This window comes from Heterocephalus glaber, unplaced genomic scaffold (assembly GCF_053883595.1).
Source record: "Heterocephalus glaber isolate CG9 unplaced genomic scaffold, H.glaber_assembly_v1.0 deba00001428, whole genome shotgun sequence".
Taxonomy (NCBI): domain Eukaryota; kingdom Metazoa; phylum Chordata; class Mammalia; order Rodentia; family Bathyergidae; genus Heterocephalus; species Heterocephalus glaber.
In genome coordinates this window covers 13,515,713-13,536,308 of record NW_028258293.1, presented here as the reverse complement: position 1 = coordinate 13,536,308, position 20,596 = coordinate 13,515,713, and the positions used below count along the sequence as shown (strand labels likewise).

General features: G+C 37.8%; 1 protein-coding gene across 9 annotated transcripts in view; it reads right to left on the bottom strand.

Annotated features, from left to right (window-relative positions):
* The window catches only part of Pik3c2a (phosphatidylinositol-4-phosphate 3-kinase catalytic subunit type 2 alpha), a 112,372-nt gene that overhangs the window by 4,237 nt on the left and 87,539 nt on the right, over nucleotides 1–20,596 (bottom strand). For 8 of the 9 annotated variants that reach the window (XM_087211242.1, XM_004851494.4, XM_087211239.1 and 5 more), the window contains 12 exons: nucleotides 20,156–20,248; nucleotides 17,350–17,479; nucleotides 14,964–15,100; nucleotides 10,234–10,403; nucleotides 9,404–9,560; nucleotides 8,560–8,669; nucleotides 6,221–6,428; nucleotides 4,560–4,684; nucleotides 3,129–3,246; nucleotides 2,966–3,038; nucleotides 2,544–2,653; nucleotides 2,331–2,456 (listed from right to left, as the gene is read on the bottom strand). In XM_087211242.1, coding sequence (XP_087067368.1) covers nucleotides 2,331–2,456; nucleotides 2,544–2,653; nucleotides 2,966–3,038; nucleotides 3,129–3,246; nucleotides 4,560–4,684; nucleotides 6,221–6,428; nucleotides 8,560–8,669; nucleotides 9,404–9,560; nucleotides 10,234–10,403; nucleotides 14,964–15,100; nucleotides 17,350–17,479; nucleotides 20,156–20,248 — 1,557 coding nt within the window. Of the gene's footprint in view, nucleotides 1–2,330; nucleotides 2,457–2,543; nucleotides 2,654–2,965; nucleotides 3,039–3,128; nucleotides 3,247–4,559; nucleotides 4,685–6,220; nucleotides 6,429–8,559; nucleotides 8,670–9,403; nucleotides 9,561–10,233; nucleotides 10,404–14,963; nucleotides 15,101–17,349; nucleotides 17,480–20,155; nucleotides 20,249–20,596 lie in introns of those variants that run through there. The other variant, XR_015451338.1, reaches the window with a different exon arrangement.

Here is a 20,596-nt window from a genome sequence, read left to right as displayed (position 1 = left end):
CCTTACCATAAGTTCTGAGAAACATCTTGTTAATCCAATTCTTCTTGCTGTTTGGCTAAAATAACTTAAAAAACACCTGTCCACATTTCATTTTTTCTTTTCTGTTCTTTGTGACTGTTTGTTACTTGAGAATTGAACCCAGGAAGCACTGAGCTAACCAACCCCCCCAACCCCCTTCTTCAGTAGTACTGGGGGATTGAGCCCAGGGCCTTTGCTCCCCAGCCCTTTTCTATTTTGAGACAGTGACTGGCTAAGATGCTTAGGCTGGACTTGAACCTGAAATCCACCTAGCTCAGCTTCCCAGAGTGCTGGATTACAAGCGTGTACCACCACACCTGGCTACATTTCATTTTCTTGATAGCACAGCACTTGGATAAAAAAGCAAAAATACTTTACAAGAATGATACCAACTGGTCTTTGCCAAGCATTACATATGCTTTTAAAGAGGTGAAAGATCTTCTATAGGTTTTTTTTGGTACTGGGGATGGAACTCAGGAACAGGCACTGTGCTGCTGAGCTAAATCCCTGGCCCTTCTATAGGTTTTAATAAATTCATAATCTTGATGCAAAGTGACTTGCTTTCAATCTCTATCTGGACAATTCTGTGTGGATACAATGTTAAGGTACACACTGTGTTTACCCCAAAGAAGTAATACACAGGTAAATGACAGGGCAAGGTAGAGGAACTTTAGTAGGTTTCAAGAGGCTAGTGAGTTTATTTGTTGACCACAAATATCTCTGCAAAGTTACAGACTCCATATTGTTCAGCTGAAGTTTTACTGGTTTCAATTTTGAGTATTTTATTTTCCCTGGTAGAGGGGACTGAACTCAGGACCTTGCACTTGCGAGGCAGGCGTGGTGCCACTGAGCTAAATCCCCAGCCCAATTTTGAGTATTTTAAGAGGGTTACTTCTGAGACAAAGTCTTGTTATATAGTTCAGGCTGGCATTGAACTTAAGTGATCCTTCCACTTCGACTTCTCACGTGCTGGGATTACAAGCGTGCACCACCACGACAGCCTAAGAGGGTTACTAAGAGAGATTAAAACATATTCACATGAGGAGTTGGGGATGTAGCTATGCGCTCAGTGGTAGACTGCATGCTCAACATGTAGCAAGGTCCGGTGTTCAATATCCAGAATTTAAAGAATGAGAAAAGAAATAAGTTTTTGAAACTATAGCCTATCAGTGAACAAAAAGGTACTGAAATGTTTGGGGTTTTTGTGGTACCGGGGATCGAACTCGGAACCTTGTGCTTTCAAGGCAGGCACTGGAACCACTGAGCTAAATCCCCGGCCTGAAATGTTTTAATAGGAGACATCACAGGTAATTGCAGGAAGTCAAGATTTTAGCTCATTATAAAAATAAGGGGTTAGGGCCGGGGATTTAGCTCAGTTGTTTTGCTGCCTGCTGCACAAGCGCAAGGATCCAAGTTCGATCCCCGGTACCCCAAAAAATAAATAAATAAAATAAAAATAAGGGGTTGTTGGGTATGGTGGCACATGGCTGTAATCCTGGCACTCAGCTTGAGGCAGAAGGACTGCCATCAGTTCAAGGCCAGCCTGGGCTACACAGGGAGTTCAAGGCCAGCCTGCACTACATAGCAAGAGTCTGTCTTAAAAAAAAATAAATAAAAATAAAAATTAGAGGTTAAGGACATAGACCAGTGATATAGTTTGTGTTTAGCATGTTCAAGGCCAGTGTTCAATCCCAAGCACACCCCCACACACATACACACACACCAATAAATAAAAATTAAAAATCCTAAGAGTTGTGGTGCCCAAGACAAATTATGTGGCTTTCAAGTGTTTACATATAGCACAGACTGGACAACTACTTTCTGTGTATATTGTAGAGTGGGTTCACACACTGAAAGGGTAGTTGAATCACGGCTCTTAATGTCTATTTTTTGTTTGTCTGTTTTTGAGACAAGGTCTCGATATGTAGTCCAGGCTGGCCTTGAACTTGTGGTGATCCTCCTGCCTCAGCCACCTGAGTGCTGGGATTACAGGCATGCACCACCATGCCTGGTGTTTTAATGTCTTTTTTTTTTGGTGCCGGAGATTGAACTTGGGTCCTTGCGCTTACGCAGCAGGCGGCAAAACCACTGAGCTAAATCCCTGGCCTTTTTCATGTCTTTTTAAAAGTTAATGATCTATGATTAAGGGCTTTGTCCTACATGAGTTTGTTAAATACTACTGGGTTGTTATTGATTTCCTTTGTGCAATAAACAGTTCAGCAATTGAGCCTTAAAACTTTACATCTAAAATGTTTTAAAGTTAAAAATCTTAAAACAAATCTAGGAAATTTTTAGAAATGATTTAAACTTACCATTTCATTGAATGTTGGATTCCTAGTTTTTCGTGAAATTTTTGTTTTACGCTTGGATGTTTTGTGGGTATCTGGAAGTAGGTATGTTTTGACATATGGGTTTGGGTCAGCCCCATCTTCAGTGACCTATAAAGAAAAGCAGTCCCTTAACAGTACTGCTTCCCACCAAGGTGAAAGTTTCCTCTACCATCAGCATTATTTGTAATCACTCACAAGATCCTTGATGTGCATCACCATGATGAAGAGAGTACCATTGCGGTAAGAGATAGATAACTTCACTGCTCCTCCTACTTGGCCTGCAGTAGGACTGAAGGGACCTGCACCTGAAAATATGAACACTTTCTTCTTTATTTTATCCTGTATGATGGAGTGGTTCAAGTTTCAACCAAAGAATTTGGCTTTTCTTCCAGGACCACTCCATGTGGAGTAGGGGAAACAAAGAATCTGGTAGGCTACTGGTCGATACTTAGATTATTTAAAAAGTTTATCCAGAAATAACACTGGTTTAAAATGAACACCTTCCTCCCATTCTCACTGCTAGAGCCAGTAAGCCCACTGCCATGCTATCCCATTTACTGAAATGCTTGAGACTGGCAGGATGTGAATTATCCACAAAGACAAAAAAGTAATCTCACCTGCAGACCTAGTTATTCCTTCAGCTTTTTCATCACGAAGTAAAGGGTGGAAAAAAGTACAAACAAGATCACACTATGATTGAAGAGAAAAAAGCTTCGTTAGCTTAATTACTATATGGCACAAAAGGTATAGCATGTTAATAGTTCTTTATAAGAAGATCACCTCTGCTACATCTGTTGAAGCTCTCATCAGACTCTGTAAATAACTGTTTAACTCAATTTTTCTTTTGGCTGCTACATCTTTTATGTGTGTTCTTCCTAGAACCATCCTATTAGGAAAGCTACGAAAGAAAAAAACAAGTGGAATTTAAATTATTTCATTGGAAACAGTTATACAATCAAGTACAATATGTACCATAAAGATACTGTTTTTATATACTTGAAGACAAAAATGTTTATCCATTACGAAGTATTTTTTTTGTGATTTACTTTGAAAGAACTAGAGATTAAATAAATAGTTCAATTACCCACTTCCTATTTATAAGCCTTAGATTGCTTAGGATCCAAAGATACATGTGCTGCTAGTTTCCCGTATGTATTATTTTTTTCTACTACTTCTTCCCATCTTTAGTCATTCACAAATATTCCACGAGATCTAATCTCCAAAAGAATCATTCAATCAGCTATAGCTATTGTAAACACCATTAAAATCCACAGATGACACAGGAACTAACTCAGGTGCTAAAAGAATAATCTCAACTCTACTTATTTTGGTGGTATTAGAAAGATGAGATTGCAAATGAAAATAAAATTTAATACCCACTTTGGCTGCTTCTTACCCTTTTTTGGTAGTACTGTGGTACTTGAATTGAGCTTAGGTTCTCTGCACTGAACTACATCTCCAGCTCTTTTTTATTCTGAAACAGGGTCTTGCTAAATTGCCCAGGGTGGGCTTGAATTTGCAATCCTCCTGCCTTAGCCTCCCACTGTGCTGGGATTACAAGCCACTATGTCCAGCATCTCCTCTTTACGTTTGAATCTAGTCAGAAGAATCTGGACAACTTGACATGAGAAATCTACTGTTCGTTAAGCTACAAGTAAAAAAAGAGTTTCTAAAGGGTATCAGATACAAAACTAACCACTAAGATTTTCATTAACCAATTCTGTGATTTCTGCTTCAGTTTATTTTTTGGTACCAGGGATCGAACTCGGGACCTGGCGCTTGTGAGGCAGGTACCAGAACCACTGAGCTAAATCCTCGGCCCTTCAGCTTATTTTATGTCAGAAGAACTTAGTATGGCCCCCACAAGACTATTTTGGCAGTGATTTAGCATGTGATTTTTTGAAACCAAGATTATAAATTATTTTGTGTTTCCTACTGTGGTAAAGGCAACAAAGTCAAAGCTTAAATTAAAATTAGGACTGGAATTCCACCTATTATACTCTTAATCACATATTCCTCATTTGTTCATTCAAAATAAACTTACAGCTCCTTTTCTATGACTAGTTCTGTGTTAGGCCCTTGTGACACAAAGGAAAATAAGCCAGATATTGTCTGGCTATCTTATAAATGTTAATATAAAGCTTTGCACCTACATTTGAGAATTAACACTATTCCCACAAAAAAAGTATTTGAACAAGGGTGGGAACATACCCAGGTAATTTCCAAAGTGGAAAAATAATGCTGAGCTTGTTATGAAGTTCTTGAAATTCATCAAATGTCCGGAACACAAATGATGGTTCAAATTGTCCTTCTCTCAAAATTCGCACCACATATATCTGAAAAGAATCCCATGACAACTCCATTAAATGTATAAAAAAACCTTCCTTTTCCTGGAGAAAAAGACATTTATAATGCAAGTGCTTTTGACTTGGTAATATATGTCACAAATAGGAAACTGCAAATATAAGTTATTGTACTTAACAGCAAATATAACTACACTCTAAAAGTGACCATAACCATAGTAAAATATATAAATAAGAACCTGAGGGCCAGGGATTTAGCTCAGTGGTTCTGCCACCAGTCTTGGAGGTGCAAGGACCTGAGTTCAATCCCCGGTACCAAAAAAAAAAAAAAAAAAAAAGAACCTGAAAGCCATTTTGTTTCCAGGATTAAATATGATAGATATAGATTTTTTTCCCAAATCTATAAATTTAGTGCATTTCCAATGAAAATGGTAAAAAGCCAGTCCATTTTAAAAAGTAAATGGAGGGCTGAGGATCCAATTGGGTTCAATCCCCAGCACCATAAAAAAAGAAAAAAAAGGCAAAAATTAATAGAAAAAAGACAAAAATTTACAAAGTGAGGGAAAACAAATGTTTTATTAGCTATTTAAGACTATTTCAAGTTATAGTGCTTTAAGGATTATAATACTCGTGTGAAAAGTCCCATAACCACAGAAAACCAGAAGTTAATTGAGGGATATGTATCTATAAAAATTTAGTATATTCACAGGTATAATTATAAATCACTGGGGAAAGAATAAGTCATCAGTAGAATGGTTAAAATAATGAAATTGCTTTCTGAAATCTATCAATTAAGAAATTTTAAAAACTGACAATGCTGAGAAGTATTATGTAACAAAAATATTAGGCCAGGAGCTGGGTATGGCTCAGTAGAAGAGTTCTTGCCTGGCATGTATCAGGCCCTAGCTTTGATTCCCAGCACGGCAAAACTGGGGGAAAATTAGAACAAGAATGGAAAATAAAAGCAAAAAAGATGATAAAGTTATACTCTGAAGTGAGAAAAAGGACAGCAGAAATCCATTTAAAACAGCAACAAAAAACGTTTGTGTGTTATAATACTTTTGTGGGGAGTAGGATACGTTCAATCCCCATCACCACGCGAGAGAGAGAGAGAGAGAGAGAGAGAGAGAGAGAGAGAGAGAGAGAGAGAGAGAGAATGAGAATGCAGAGTAACACTACTCTTTTGGCCTTGTCTCTGAAAGAAAGAATATCTTTTGGTCTGCATAATTTTAAAAATAAATTTAACAGCTGCACAGTGGCAATATCCTATAATTCCAACACTTGAGAGGCTGAGGCAGGAGGAACGCTGTGAGTTTGAGGCCAGCCTGAGCTACTCAGTGAATTTAAGATCTGCCTGAACTACACAGTGAGACCTTATCTCAAAAACAAAAACAAAAACAAAAAAAACGGTAGGGAGATGCTTCAAGTACATTTAGTTAAATTTGAACATTCATGGAAGAAACAAGCATAATCAGAACACATGTTTATTCTTCTGCAGAGTCAATGAAGGGCATATGATGGACAACAATAACACACAAGATTGTCTACAGACATTGAAATCAAACTTACATAATGTTTGTCTGGGTTGTATTTCTTATGGTATGTGAAAACAGACACTTCCTTGATTCGACCATCTTGTCTAAAGGAGTATGTTTTGGGTGAAAATGAAAGGATGGGCTCATCATTAGAAGGAAGACCAGAAAAACGAAGCTGAGCAAGGTTGTGAATGAAAAAGTTAAACTTTGTAGCAATGCTTCCCAAACTGGACTCAATCAGCCTACAAAACAATCAGAACGTTTGTTAACAATGTATCTTCATGGGGACCCCATGATATATTCTTTCAATATAACAAGGGATAAAAAACACTTTTTAGAAACACTAAACAGATTTTCCCTCTACCAAGAAGAAATTCCTCTGTTCTTTAAGCCAAAGATCTGTTAAAATATATCTCTTATCCCCCAAATTTTAGCATAACAAAGAAATGATGCTGAGTTTTCTTGAGCCCTGTGAAGTCCAATACCAATGAAAGAGCTATTAGGGGTAGATGATTGAAATTATGTGGAAAAAGTGACTTGATTATCTTATTATGAAAACCCAAGCTGGGTACCATGGCACATGCCTGTAATCCCAGTACTCTGGGCGGCTAAAGCAGGAGAATTACAAGTTCAAGTCCCACCTGGACAACTTAGTAAGATCATGTCTCAGTATATGAAAATACGCTTAGTGGAGAGTACCTGTAGGTTTCAGCCCAGTACCATTAAAAAGTTTTTAAAAACTCAAATTCAAAATTTCTCTTCTATCAAGCAGTACAATGGAATCTGGGCACGGTGGCAAACCCCTGAAATCCCATTACTCAGGAGGCTAAGGCAGGAGGATTCCAACTTTGAGGCCAGCCTAGGTTACAATAGTGAGTTCAAGGTCAGCCAAAGGTATTGTGGCAAGACCCTATCTCAAAAAACAAACAAAAAGTACCATGTTAGAATTTGATATCAGATAGTCTAGATAGTAAGGAGATTCATTCAAAAAGATAAATGAAAGAACCCTAACACAAGTGTCTGGCCTTGCCGTGGACTAAATGTTTGTATTTCCAGCAATTCTTATGTTGAAGCCCAATCCCCAATGTGAAATGGCCTTTAAAGAAGTAACTAAGGTTAAATGAGGTCACAAGGGTAGAGCCTAGATCCAGTAACAGTGTCCCTATGAGACAAGAAAAGCCTTCTCTATCCAATATGAGGACACAGCAAGAAGATGGCCACTTACAGTCTAGGGAGGGAGCCCTCAACATGAACCTAAGCAACCTACTCCTTGATCTTGTACTTCCAGCCTTCAAGACTGAGAAAACAAAATTCTGTGGTTTCACCCACACAGGCTATGGTATTTTTGTTATGAAAATCTAAATAGACAAGTGCATGCCTGCTCTGTAGTTTTGTCCAGAGGAGCAAATGAATCTCTTTAAAAAAAACAACAAACAAAAAACAAAGCCCATCACTTAAACTGTCAGGATTAGTTTGGAAGGCTATACAAAAGTCAGCTTCCTTCAATTCATTTTGGACCTAACTGATGAACTAGGGAAGTCCAGTCAAGTGTCTTCACTGAGAGGCAGAAAGCAAGGAGAAAAGGAAAGGGGAGGAGAGAACATGAGCTTCTGTGTTCCTCCCGCTGTAGTGTTATGATGATGTGGCAGCAGTAGTCCATGATCAATCTGGTCACCAGATCTTAAGAACCCATTTGCCAGGAAGACCTGATTTTAAATGACAAATTCAAATACCAGCCATTGTTATATGTGTTTCAAGCACCACATCATATAATAACTATAACAGCATCCTAGAGTTTGCTATGTTAACCACTTAAGCCATCCATGAAAATTACTATAGTATAATCCTGAAAACAGATTAGCACAGAAATCTTTTGTGTGTGTGTTTTTTTGTTGTTGTTGGTTTTTGGTACCGGTAATCAAACTTAGGCCAGGCAGGCACTGTGCCTCTGAGCTACATTCCCGCCCTGGGTGTGTTTTGAGACAGCTTTGCTATGTAGTTCAGCCTGGCCTCGAACTCACTATGTAGCCTAGGCTGGCCTTGAACTTGTGACCATCCTCCTGCCTTAGCCTCCCAAATGCTGGGATTACAGGTGTGAGCAACCACATCCAACAATCCTTTACATTTATTCAGTAAATAACTTACTTTTGGCAGTGCTAAGGAATGAACTCAGGGCCTCCTACATGCTAGATAAGTGCTCCATCACTGAGCTATATCCTCAGCCCAACACTTTACACCTAAATATTTGGCAATACTGTGAATTACAATTTTTTCCTCACAGATTTTTGTTAAATAGTATTTGTTTAAACTCAGGTAAAACAGATCAAAGCTAAATTGTATGTGCCCTCAACAACATATTTAAACATGCTGCACCTAGTGAAGAAAATTGTAGCTTCTGCATCCGTAGTCTGGGGTTGCAGTGCATCTCTAACATATTTCAAGTCTTGAATACTTGTAAGTTCTGGTAAGCCTGAAGGAATCATCTGTAGAAGAAAAAAAAAAAGTTTGTGAGTTAAATTTTCTGCTGGTCAAGTAACCAGAATTAAAGTAAATAAAACTAACCACTGTTCTGAGGTGTCAGTGTTTCTTACAAATGAGAAAATGGAGGCTAAGGAAGTGACTTGTTGAAAGTCATAAAGCTCATTTATGAACAAAAGCTATGAAATCCAGACCTCCTTTTTTCTAGGTCTGTTTTTATTACCTCATCAATTTCAATCACAATAATCGTAGCAGAGCTTTTGGTTTTTAATTTTGTTCATTTAAATTTAAGTAAAATATATATCCAAGAGTGTAGAAATTCTAAGTGCACAGTCTAAACACACCCATGTTAAGACACAAAACATTCACCAGCATCCCCAGACACCCTTCTTGAGCCTCAGCTACTACCACTATTCCTCAACCCCCAGGGTCACTACTTTTTTTTCTTTTTTTTTTGGTACCAGGGATCAAACTCAGGACCTTGCACATGCGAGGCAGGTAGAAGAACCACTCAGCTAAATCCCTGGCCCTACTTTTTTTCTTTAATAAATGGAGTAAAGTATGTACTTTTATGCCTGGCTTGTTTCAAATAGCAGTAATTTAAAAATACTTCAGAAATATAGGTGACATTTGTGACTATAGTAAATTGTATTCCAAAATCACAAAGTATTCTTTTTTAGGTATTGAAACAGATATACTAATATGAAATTAATTAAATGCTTGTAGAGAACAGAGTTACCAGTGAAAGGAGGTTAAGAAAGAGGTTTGCTTGCTTTCTTATCAAGTTGTAGGCCTGACAGCAGAGGTCCACAAACAACTGGAAACGAATGGTAGGCTTTTCTCCCCCATTAATGACATATGCCATATCAGAGGTAAGCACAAACGGAGCCCGATCCCTGTTTAAAATGAAAGTACACATATAACAGTATCAACATAAGATATTAAAATAGGGTTACTGCTGTTATGTAGTTATTAGGCTATCTGAACAATTTCAGAGGATTTCCAAGTAGAAAAACAGTATAGCCATGTTTTTTGGTTTTTCTTTTTTTTTTTGGTACCGGGGATCGAACTCCGGCCCTTGGCCCTTGCGCTTGCGCAGCAGGCGCTGAAACCACTGAGCTAAATCCCGGCCCTATAGTCAGTTTTTAATTTCTTTAATTCTTAAAAAGGCACATTTTCAGGAAAGCTATCACATAATAACCTCATTGGAAAGATCTTATATATGAAAATTTCTCCAAGGTAACATTTATAAATCTACATAAACAGAGATAAACAGTAGTTTCAAACATACAGAGAAAAATTTTATATTCATGCCATTATACAAATAGAAACCTTTCTAAGAAATACCACAAACTAGATATGAATGTCAATTCATTTCAACAAAATTTACACATACACTCATTTTGTCTACTAGTAAAAAGTCATCTCTTCAGGCCTTTTTAAAATCTCCAGTTATATTCAAAGGGGGTCATATATCAAAGCAGAGCAAGAGGGCCAAGGTTTAGGGCATTAATCTGTGAAACAAGACACATCTCTTTTCTTTAGCAACAATAAGAAGCACATTATTACCTTTTAAAGCTACCAAACATCTGTGCATGGCCCAAAAACTTTCCAAAGTCAATGTGGAACATGTGTCCTGTACTTCGAAGCATTATATTGTCATTGTGTCGATCACAAATGCCTAAAACATAGGTGGCTACACAGCATCCAGCACAAGAATAGATAAAATTCTCAGAAGCCTATAATAAAGATAGAAAATTATTTTAGGAAAGAAATTATTTTTGAAGGAGGCAGGGCTTACAAAGATTAATTTATCACTCTTTTAAAACACTGTCGCCTGATGTGGTGGCACATGACTGTAATCCCAGCACTTGGGATAACTGTCATATTCTACTCTCCCAACAACATACAAATTGTGTTACAGTAATAAAAACCAGTCTTTCATATTTCAATAACACTGTTCATAAAGTAGTTACTGCCCTTGCTCTCCAGCTTTTGTCTTTCACCAGGGAGGGAATCCTGGCAGTTCGTACGTAAGAGTATGCTCTGCCTTTGAGCAGCCTTTAAGCATCATGTGTATGGGAACCCTGTTCCTCACATACTCTGCTGCATACCACAAAGGATTAGGCTACAAAAAGATGTATACAATGAATGTTTTAATCTAAAGCATGTACACTTAGTTTATTTTCAAAATACTGCATTTTCTCCTCCCTTCTTTTGGTAGTGGTACTAGGGACTGAACCTAGAGCCTTCACATGGAGCTAAATCCCCAGTCTTTAAAGAAAAAAATTTTTTTCCCCATTTATCGGTACATTTTAGGTATACAATACAGTTACATACATCACTGGGATCTTGTACCTTTACATGATGTATCTTGGTTCTTATTTTTTCCCCATTCCCCTGCCCTCCCTTCAACCCCTCCACCCTTCCCTATTTACAAAGCCTTTGTTTCCATGTTTTTCCTTTTCTCGTATTTTTTTTTCCTTTTCTTTCCCCTTCCCCTCCCACTTCCTCTATTCCTTTAAACATTTTCTTCCTATTTCACAATATCAATTATACATTTTGATTCTTTACACTTTTAGTTTCTCAGACCAGAGAAACTATTTGGTATTTACACATGTGTGTCCTATTTATTTATTATGGCCTCAATGTGCACCCACTTAGCCATAAATGCCTCTAGTTTCTCATTCGTTATAACTGAGTAGTACTCCATTAAAAAAAACACACACATCTTCTTTATCCAGTCTCCAGTTGATGAGCAATTGGGCTGTTTCCAAGTTTTAGCTATTACAAATTGTGCTGCTATAAACATGGGTGCATATATATCACTGTGGTGTGATTCTTTTAATTCTTTTGGGAAGATACCCAGCAGAGAAATAGTTGGGTCAAATGGGATTTCCAATTCTAGTTGTTTGAGGTATCTCCATATTGATTTTCACAGTGGTTGCACCAGTCTACACTCCCACCAACAATGGAGAAGGGTTCCTTTCTCCCCACAGCCCCACCAGTATTTGTTATTGGTTGATTTCTTGATAGCAGCCATTCTTTCTGGGGCGTGGTGGAATCTCAGTGTTGTTTTTATCTGCATCTCTCAAATGACCAGTAATGTTGAACATTTTTTCATGTTTATCTGCTGCTTTTACTTCTTGTTCTGAGAAATGTCTGTTCATTTCAGATGCCCATTTTTGAACTGGGTCTTTATATTTGGGGGTCTGATGTTTTCTTTTTTGGTACCAGGGATCGAACTCCGGTCCTTGCACTTGCACAGCAGGCCGCTTGAAACCACTGAGCTAAATCCCCAGCCTGGGGGTCTTATTTTTGAGATCTTTACACATTCTAGATAGTAGACATTTGTGTGAGGAATAGTTGGTAAAAATTTTTCCCCACATTGTACGTTGTCTCTTGGCTCTGTTGGTGGTTTCTCTTGCAGTGCAGAAGCTTTTTAATAAGATGAGATCCCAGTTGTTGATTCTTTGTGCTAGTTCCCGTGCTACTGAGGATTTGTTCATAAAGTCCTTTCCTATGCCAACGTCGAGAGTTCTACCTAACTTGGCTTCCAGCAAGTTTAGTGTTTCTGTTTTAATATTTAGATCTTAATCCACTTCAATTTTAGTTTAGTGCATGGTGAAAGATAGGGATCTAGTTTTAATCTTTGGCAAATTGAAATCCAGTTTTTCCAACACCATTTATTAAAGAGGCTATCTTTCCTCCAGTGAGGATGGTTGGCTCTTTTGTCAAAGATTAGATAGCTGAGTATCTCTGGAGTTGTTTCTCCATCTTCTAATCTATTCCACTGACCCTCAGGTCTGTTTCTTTGCCAGTGCTATGCTGTTTTTAATCCAAGTGGCTTTGTAGTACAGTTTCAAGTTGGGAATTGGGATACTCCCTGCCATGACTCTGTTGCCTAGAATTGCTTTTGCTATTCTAGGTCTCCTATGGTTCCAGATGAACTTTTGGATTTTCTCTAGTTCTGTGAAATATGCTGCTGGGTTTTCAATCAGGATTGCACTGAATCTGTATAGCAGCTTTGGAAGTATGGCCATTTTCACTATATTGCTTCTTCCTACCCAGGAACAGGGGATGTCTTTCCATTTTCTTACATCCTCCTCGATCTCTTTTTTCAGTGCTGTAGTTCTCAATGTAGAGGTCTTTTGGTTCCTTCATTAGACTGATTCCTAAATATTTTATTTTTTTGGATCCTATTGTGAAAGGGATTGTTTCCCTAATTTCTCTTTCAGTGAGTCTGTTATTTGTGTACAAGAAGGCTATTGATTTTTGAGTGTTGATCTTGTATCCAGCTACTCTACTGAATCTTGTCACTTAAATCTAGAAGTCTTTTGGGTCTTCAATGTAGAGTATCATATTGTCAGCAAATAATGACAGTTTAACTTCTTCCTTTCCTATCTTTATTCCTTTCTCTTTTCTAATTGCTGTGGCTAATGTTTCCAAAACTATATGAACAGGAGTGGTGATAGTGGACTTTTTTTTCTTTTTAGACAGGGTTCTTTCTACTAAGTCATTAAATTGCCAAGGCTAGGCTTGAACTTGTGATACTCCTACCCTAGCCTCCCAGAGTGCTGGGATTACAGGCATATACTAATTATGTCTGGCTCAAAATACTGTATTTCTGAGTAGTACAGTCATGTGGATCTATTTGCTCACATGGTTAATTTTACTCCATAACCCTCCAGAAACCATTACCAAAGATGATAATAGCAGATCTTTATACAGCACTTATCACAAGTCAGGCATACTCACTCACACCTCTATCTTCATATAGAGATAATGTGTGTGTATATACATTAACTCATTTATAATCTCACAACAAATCAATGTTTTAAGTACTATTATTTTTGCCATTTTACAGATAAGGGAAACTGAAACACGGAGGTTACTTGCCCAAGATCACAACTGTTAGATGACAGAGCCAAGAATCAAACTCCGACAATTTGATTCCACTATGTTACACTGTTGCTTATTCAATAAAAAAGCCAAATGCATAAGAAGTACTTAATGTACACTACTTGACAACTGTTTTATGTCCACAACTCATTAAAAAAAAATCACAAGCCAGCATTACTACAGATATTGGCTTCTGCTGCACTGATCCCCTAGATCACAAAGAAATAAGAAAAGGCAGTGACCTTACTATCTACCAGATCTGCAAAGGACAAAACTCCTGTGCTTTACCTTCCCAAATCAACAATGGCATTTGTATGTCTATAAAAGGAATACAATAATGATACAGAAACTTGGCAGCTAAAGGGCTGGGGATGTAGCTCAGTGGCACAGCATCTGTCTGGCAAGTGGAAAGTCCTGAGATCAATCTCCAGTTCTGGGAAAAAAAAAAAAGAAGCTTGGCAGCTAAATGACAGTAAAAACTGGTATCTTCTTACATCACCATTCAAAGTGTTCATGAGTTTTCTTTAAGTCAAGATAGGATCATGACAGGCCTGTGTACTAAGAGATTACCATTTTCTCCTATGTAATTCAAAACAATACTAAAATAAATACAAAAAACTGATGCTTCCAATAAGAAAAAGATCTACCAATACACACTTTTCTCAATGCTGAGCTCTCTCTATACTGTAAATATACTCATTTAATTCCTTATAATACAATAATTTACTAACCCTGTATGATCATTTTTATAGCCATAGTATATACTATAATACCAAATATAAACTATAGTATTTTTTTTTTGGTACCGGGGATCAAACTTGGGACCTTGCGCTTACAGGCCAGGCGGTGGAACCACTGAGCTAAATCCCCAGTCCTAAACTATAGTATTTTATAGCAGAGGTCACTGAGGCACATGGAGGTTAAAGAACTCTCAAAGCCCTATAGCTGGTGACTTACGCCTAGACATTCAAGCCCATAATTTTTTCTCTGAAACACACAATGTAGCTCTTACTCATTTCTATAACTTATTCTTCGAAAATACAATATTCTGGGTTATAAAAACACCTCTGTTTTGCTGGCCTCTAAATATGTGTTTAGAATATTTGTAGGTTAATGTAACATTGGTTTCATTTATATTTCTGTCATTAAATGCATTCTGACTCATATTTTTTCTATACCGAGAAAGACACCGTCTTCTTTTTTTTTTTTTGGTACCAAGGGTCCTTGGCCCTTGCGAGGCAGGCAGCAGAACCACGGAGCTAAATCCCTGGCCCTGACAATGTCTTGTTGACACAGACTAAATGACTACTTAGTCACCAGAACTGGATATCAATGCACTTTAAAACTCTGTAACACATTTTTTATAGTTATTTAGAATAAGGAGACGTGCTAACCACCTTTTCATATTCTTCTTCAGAGGGATTATATTTCCTTAGCCACTCAGCAAGTGGTTTATCTTTAAAGGATCCAGTCACACCATATTCCACTTGGATTTTCCTGAGGGTATCTGAAGCAGGAACTAGCTCCACCATGCCTTTAATGATAAAACAGTAAGCCATGTAAAAATATCTCCCAAAAGTAAGCTTTTAAAAAAAATGTATGACTTTCAATCCTCACCTCTATCCTGTAGTACTGGAGATTGAACATACAGGTACTCTATCCCTGAGCTGTATCCCCAGCCCTTTCTATATTTTGAGATAAGGTCTCAAGTTGTCCAGGCTGGCCTTGAATTTATAATCCTCCTGCCTCAACTCCCAAGTGTTAGGGATCATAAATGTGTGCCATTCATAAACAGCAACTTTCAATCTTTTTTTTTGAGGCAGGGTGTTGCTTTGCAGTTCAGGCTGGCCCTGAACTAACTATATAGCCCATGATGGCCTTGAACTCCTGGAGATCCTCCTGCCTCAGCCTCCCAAGTGCTGAGATTACAGGCATGCACCACTACACCTGGCTTGCAGGTTTCAGTAATTGACATAAGACATCATCTAGCAATTATCATTTTCAAAAAAATCATGCCTGGCAGGTCAATTAAAATTACTTTTTCTTTTCTAAAGTACCCAACATGGAAAAGCTGATTTTTGACTATATAAACTCTAATCCCCAAAGGAGGAAAAAAAATTTTTTGGGAAGTACTGGGGACTAAGCCTAGGGCCTTTGCACTGAACTACATTCCCCGCCTCCATACTTGAGAAAGGGGCTCAAACTTTAGAACTGTCCTGCCCCAGCCTCTGAGAGTGCTGGATTATTAGGTATGTGCCACCACGCCTGCCTAGAAATTTTAATTACAATCTAAATGATACTGACCTTGATGATAAAGTTACTTATACATACTGTGCCATTTCAGCAATAAAAATTGTCTCTAATTATGTATTTGGGCAAGATAAGAGCATATTAAGCCCTTTCAATAAGATAAACACATGAAGACTGTCTTTGTGACACATAAGTTTATGTTTTAGCTTCCTATAAAATGGAATGTTGCTGGCTGGGCAAATTGTTTTTTCTTATCTCTATTACTTCCTTAAAGCAAGTATCAAATAAATTATGGCAGGACATGGTGGGGCATACCTGTAACCTTAGCTACTTGGGAGGCTGAAGAGGACTCCAAATTTCAGGCCAGCCTGGACAACTTACCAAGACCCTGTCTCAAAATTTAAAAAAGGACAGAGCGGGGTGCTGAAGATGGAGCTCAGTGCTCTCTGGGTTCAATCCCCAGTACTGAAAAAATAAATGATTACTAATAATAAATCATAGGATATCTACATAATGGACTACAGTGAGGTAGGTCTTTATATGCTTATGTAGAACGATCTGCAAAATAATGTTATTTAAAAACAAAAATCCAAGCTGGGTGTGGTGGCGCACACCTGTACTCCCAGCACTGGGGAGGCTGAGGCAGGAGGACAGCCATGACTTCAAGGCCAGCCTGGGCTACATAGCAAGATCCTGTCTCAAAAAAGAGAAAAGCTGAAGTATATAAAGTCCTTATTTTTTTTTTTTTTCTGGTACCAGGGATTGAACTCAGGACCTGGCACTTGCCAGGCAGATGTGGAGTCACTGAATTACATTCCCAGCCCCCTTATTAGTTAATTAACAGAGACCTCTGGTTACTACAAAGCATTTAGTAGGGCTACCCACTGAAATTTATTTTGGTTTTTTTTTTTGGAGACAGAGTCTCACTATGTGTTCCAAGATGCCCTCAAAGTTGTAGGAATCCCGAGCCAGGGATTTAGCTCAGTGGTTTCACCACCTGCTGCACAAGCGCAAGGACGTGAGTTCGATCCCCGGTACCAAAAAAAAAAAAAAAAAAAAGTTGTGGCAATCTCCTGCCTCAGCCTCCTGAGTGCTGGGATTATAGCCATGTGCCAACAGGCCTGGCTTAGTGAGTTATTTTTTTAAAGAGATTTAATCACGACCAATTGCACCAATAAAGTAACAGTAGATGAAAATAAGAAAAAACTTGGCATGATGGTGAATGCCTGTAAACCCAGCTATTGGGAAGCTGAGGCAGAAAGATTATAAATTTGTGGCCAGCATGGGAAATTTGGTGAGAACCTGTCTCAAAAAATAGAAAAGGTTGAGGGGGTAAAACTTAGTGGTATTGTGCTTGCCTAGCATACACAAGGTCCTGGGTTCAATATCTCAAGCACAGTAAAAGTACAGTAATTAAACAAGAAACAAGTAAAACCATAGTATATATGCATCAGGATCTTTCAGGTAGATACACAATAAACTCTCCTCAAAAATTTAAAAAATAAGGTACCAAGCAACAGGTAACAGACTTACCTCGATCTCTGCCAGTTGAGAGACATCTGAAAATTACCATCCTCAAGTCAAGGCCTTCTTTAAGCCAGATCTTATCCATGATCTTTATCATCTGTAAAGCCAACATATCTTGCCTAAGATCTTCACCAACCTTGAAATCAAGGAAATAAAATAACAATGAGACAAACAGATCTGCTTTTTTTTAACCTATTGTCTCAGTTACCTGAACAGTACAGTTTATGGTATATGAATTAGACTGAATTAGGAAAAAAAAGGGGCAACACAGGGATCTTTTTTAACATTAATTTTATCAGTACTTCTTAAATTTATTTGTTTGTGTCTGTTCTCACAGTACTTTGCTTTGTTTTTTGGGGAAGGAAAACATTTATTGGTACATTTTAGATATACGTAATATTTATCACAGGGAATTTGTACCTGTACATGATATATCTTGATTCTTTTTTTTCTCATTCCCCTCTTCTCAACCCTCCTTCCCCTCATTTACAAAAGCTTTGTTGCCATTTTTTCCGTCTATTCTTTTTTCCTCGTCTCTTCTTTCTTTTCCCCCCTCCTCCCTTCCCTATTCCCCTTATTTGAACATTTTCTTCCTATTTCACAGTATCTATTATACATTTTGCTCATTTCCACTTCCAGCTTCTCACACCACATAAACAATGATATTTAAACATGTGTGGCCGATTTATCTCACTGAAAGAGTATGGTCTCAAGGTGCATTCATTTAGCTAGAAATGTCTTTAGCTTATTCTTTATGGCAGAGTAGTACTCCATTGTATATATTTTTAAAAACCCATATTCTTTATCCATTCACTGGTATTTGGGCTGTTTCCAAGAGTTAGCTGTTACAAACTGTGCCTCTATAAACAGGGTGTGCATCTATCACTGTGGTATGATGCTTTTAATTCTTTGGGAAAATACTAAGAAGGGGAATAGCTGGGTCAAATGGAAACTCTAATTTTAGTTTTTTGAGGAATCTCCACACTGATTTCCACAGTAGTTGCACCAGTCTACACTCCCACCAACGGGGCAGAAGTGTTCCTTTTTCCCCACAGCCCTGCCAGCATTTTTATTGGTAGATTTTTTTCTTTTTTTGGTACTAGGGATGGAACTCAGGTCCTTGAGCTTTCGCAGCAGGTGGCGAAACCACTGAGCTAAATCCCAGGCCCATTGGTAGATTTCTTGATAATAGGCATTCTTTCTAGAGATAAAATCTCAGTGTTGTTTTGATTTGCATCTCTGAATGACCAGCGATGTTGAACATTTTTTCATATATTTATTTGCTGTTTGTACGTCTTCACCTGACAAGTGTCTACTCATTTCAGATGCCCATTTTGGGATTGGGTCTTTAAATTTAGGGAGGAGGGTCTGATTCTTTTGAGTTCTTTATATATTCTAGACAGGATAGTAGTCCTTTGAGGAACAGCTGGCAAAAATTTTTTGGGGTTGACTCTTTGCTCTGTTGGTGTTTTTTTTTTCCTGTGTAAAACCTTTTTAATAAGATGAGATCCTACTTGATTCTTTGTAATATTTCCTGTGTGATCGGGATTCTGTTCATAAAGTGTTTATCTACACCTATTAAGAGTTCTACCTAGAGATTTTTTTGATGGTCTATATTTTAACTGTATCAATGCCAGTATTCTGATTGTGATACTGTACTATAATCATACAAGATGTTACCACTGGGGGAAACTGGGTAAAGGATTCACATGGCTTCTCTGAATCATTTGTTATATTTCTCTATGAGTATACAATTATTTAAAAATAAAAGGTTACTTAAAAATATTAGGCCTCTCAAAATGAATTAAGTTTAAATGAAGCCTAGCTAAGGTAGGAGGATCACAGGTTGGAGGGCAGCCTGGGCAACTTAGTAAGATCCTATCTGAAAAATGGGCTGGGGGTTGTAGCTCTGGCTCTGCAAAGGTGCTGGGTTCAATCCCCAATACTGGAGGAAAAAAAGTCTAACTGGAACTCCAATAAGTTTACCATTCCTTTAAGCTGGATACAATAATTTTAAAGCATAATGATTGATACATTTGCAACAAGCCAAGAAATTTATGAAAAAAAACAAGTCACAGACTTAACACACAAACTTTCTATAATTAAAACAGATGGTACAGTTTTAGGAAAAGTCACTTGTATCAGTAAGACCAAATATGAAGTCCCAACCAGACCTAAGTGTATGGGAACTTGGTAAAATGCTAAGGTGGTTTGATAGAAGATATTATGAAATGCCACTTATCAAATTAAAAATCTCCATTCTTTATTCAAAATAGATAAATTATGATCACAACACACAGAATTATAACACGTAAGAGACAACTGTAGTATTCCAATCCTGCTGCTCTCCACAAGTGATCGGTGTATTTTCCCAAACCAGTGCCAATGCTCAGGGTTGTGCCATTTTGCACTATGTCACTCAAGGGGATGCCATTCGCATCACAGTCTGCATTGTGGGCAGCCTGGAGTTATGATATGGCTCAATCTGTATCAGATCTATTTCATATTTGTATTTGTTCTCAAATCTATTTGGAAATAGTTTATGTCAATGATAATGTTCCTATAATTATTCAAATTAAAGTACTAAACAAAATTTTCTTGTAATTTTAGAAAAGGAATTAGATTAAAATATTATTTTTAATTGTCATTTTTTAGAAGAAAGCAACTGTAGCTAGGTACAGTGCCACATATCTGTAATCCCAGCTACTGAGGAAGCTGAGGCAGGAGGATCTCTTGAGCCCAGGAGTTCAAGATCAGTCTGGGCAACACAATGAGATCCTGTCCCCCTCAGAAGTAACCCTATTTTGCTCACCTTAAACATGACATTAATTTCTTCCCCCATTGGATCAGCATTCACCATGGTGACTTTTAGGGGCACGGCATTAGAACTGAAGAAGGAACATGACTGCAAATACAACATTTAAACATTAGAAAAACAACACTGAAATAAAAATGAATTAATGATTTTTTTTGTCCTAGGCACCTCCCCTTTCACTTGTTTCTTTGAATTATGGCAAATGAAATAACACACAAGAAATGATTCTTAGATGACCTGGCAAATAATATGAATATAAAAACACTTCAAAAATTTAGACATTGGGCCAGGGATTTAGCTCAGTGGTTCCAGTGCCTGCCTCGCAAGTGCAAGGTCCTGAGTTCAATCCCAGGTACCAAAAAAAAAAAAAAAAATTAGGCATAGCATATTTGACGAATATATCATGAGCAGAGAAGCAAAAACTTTAAAATCTGAGGC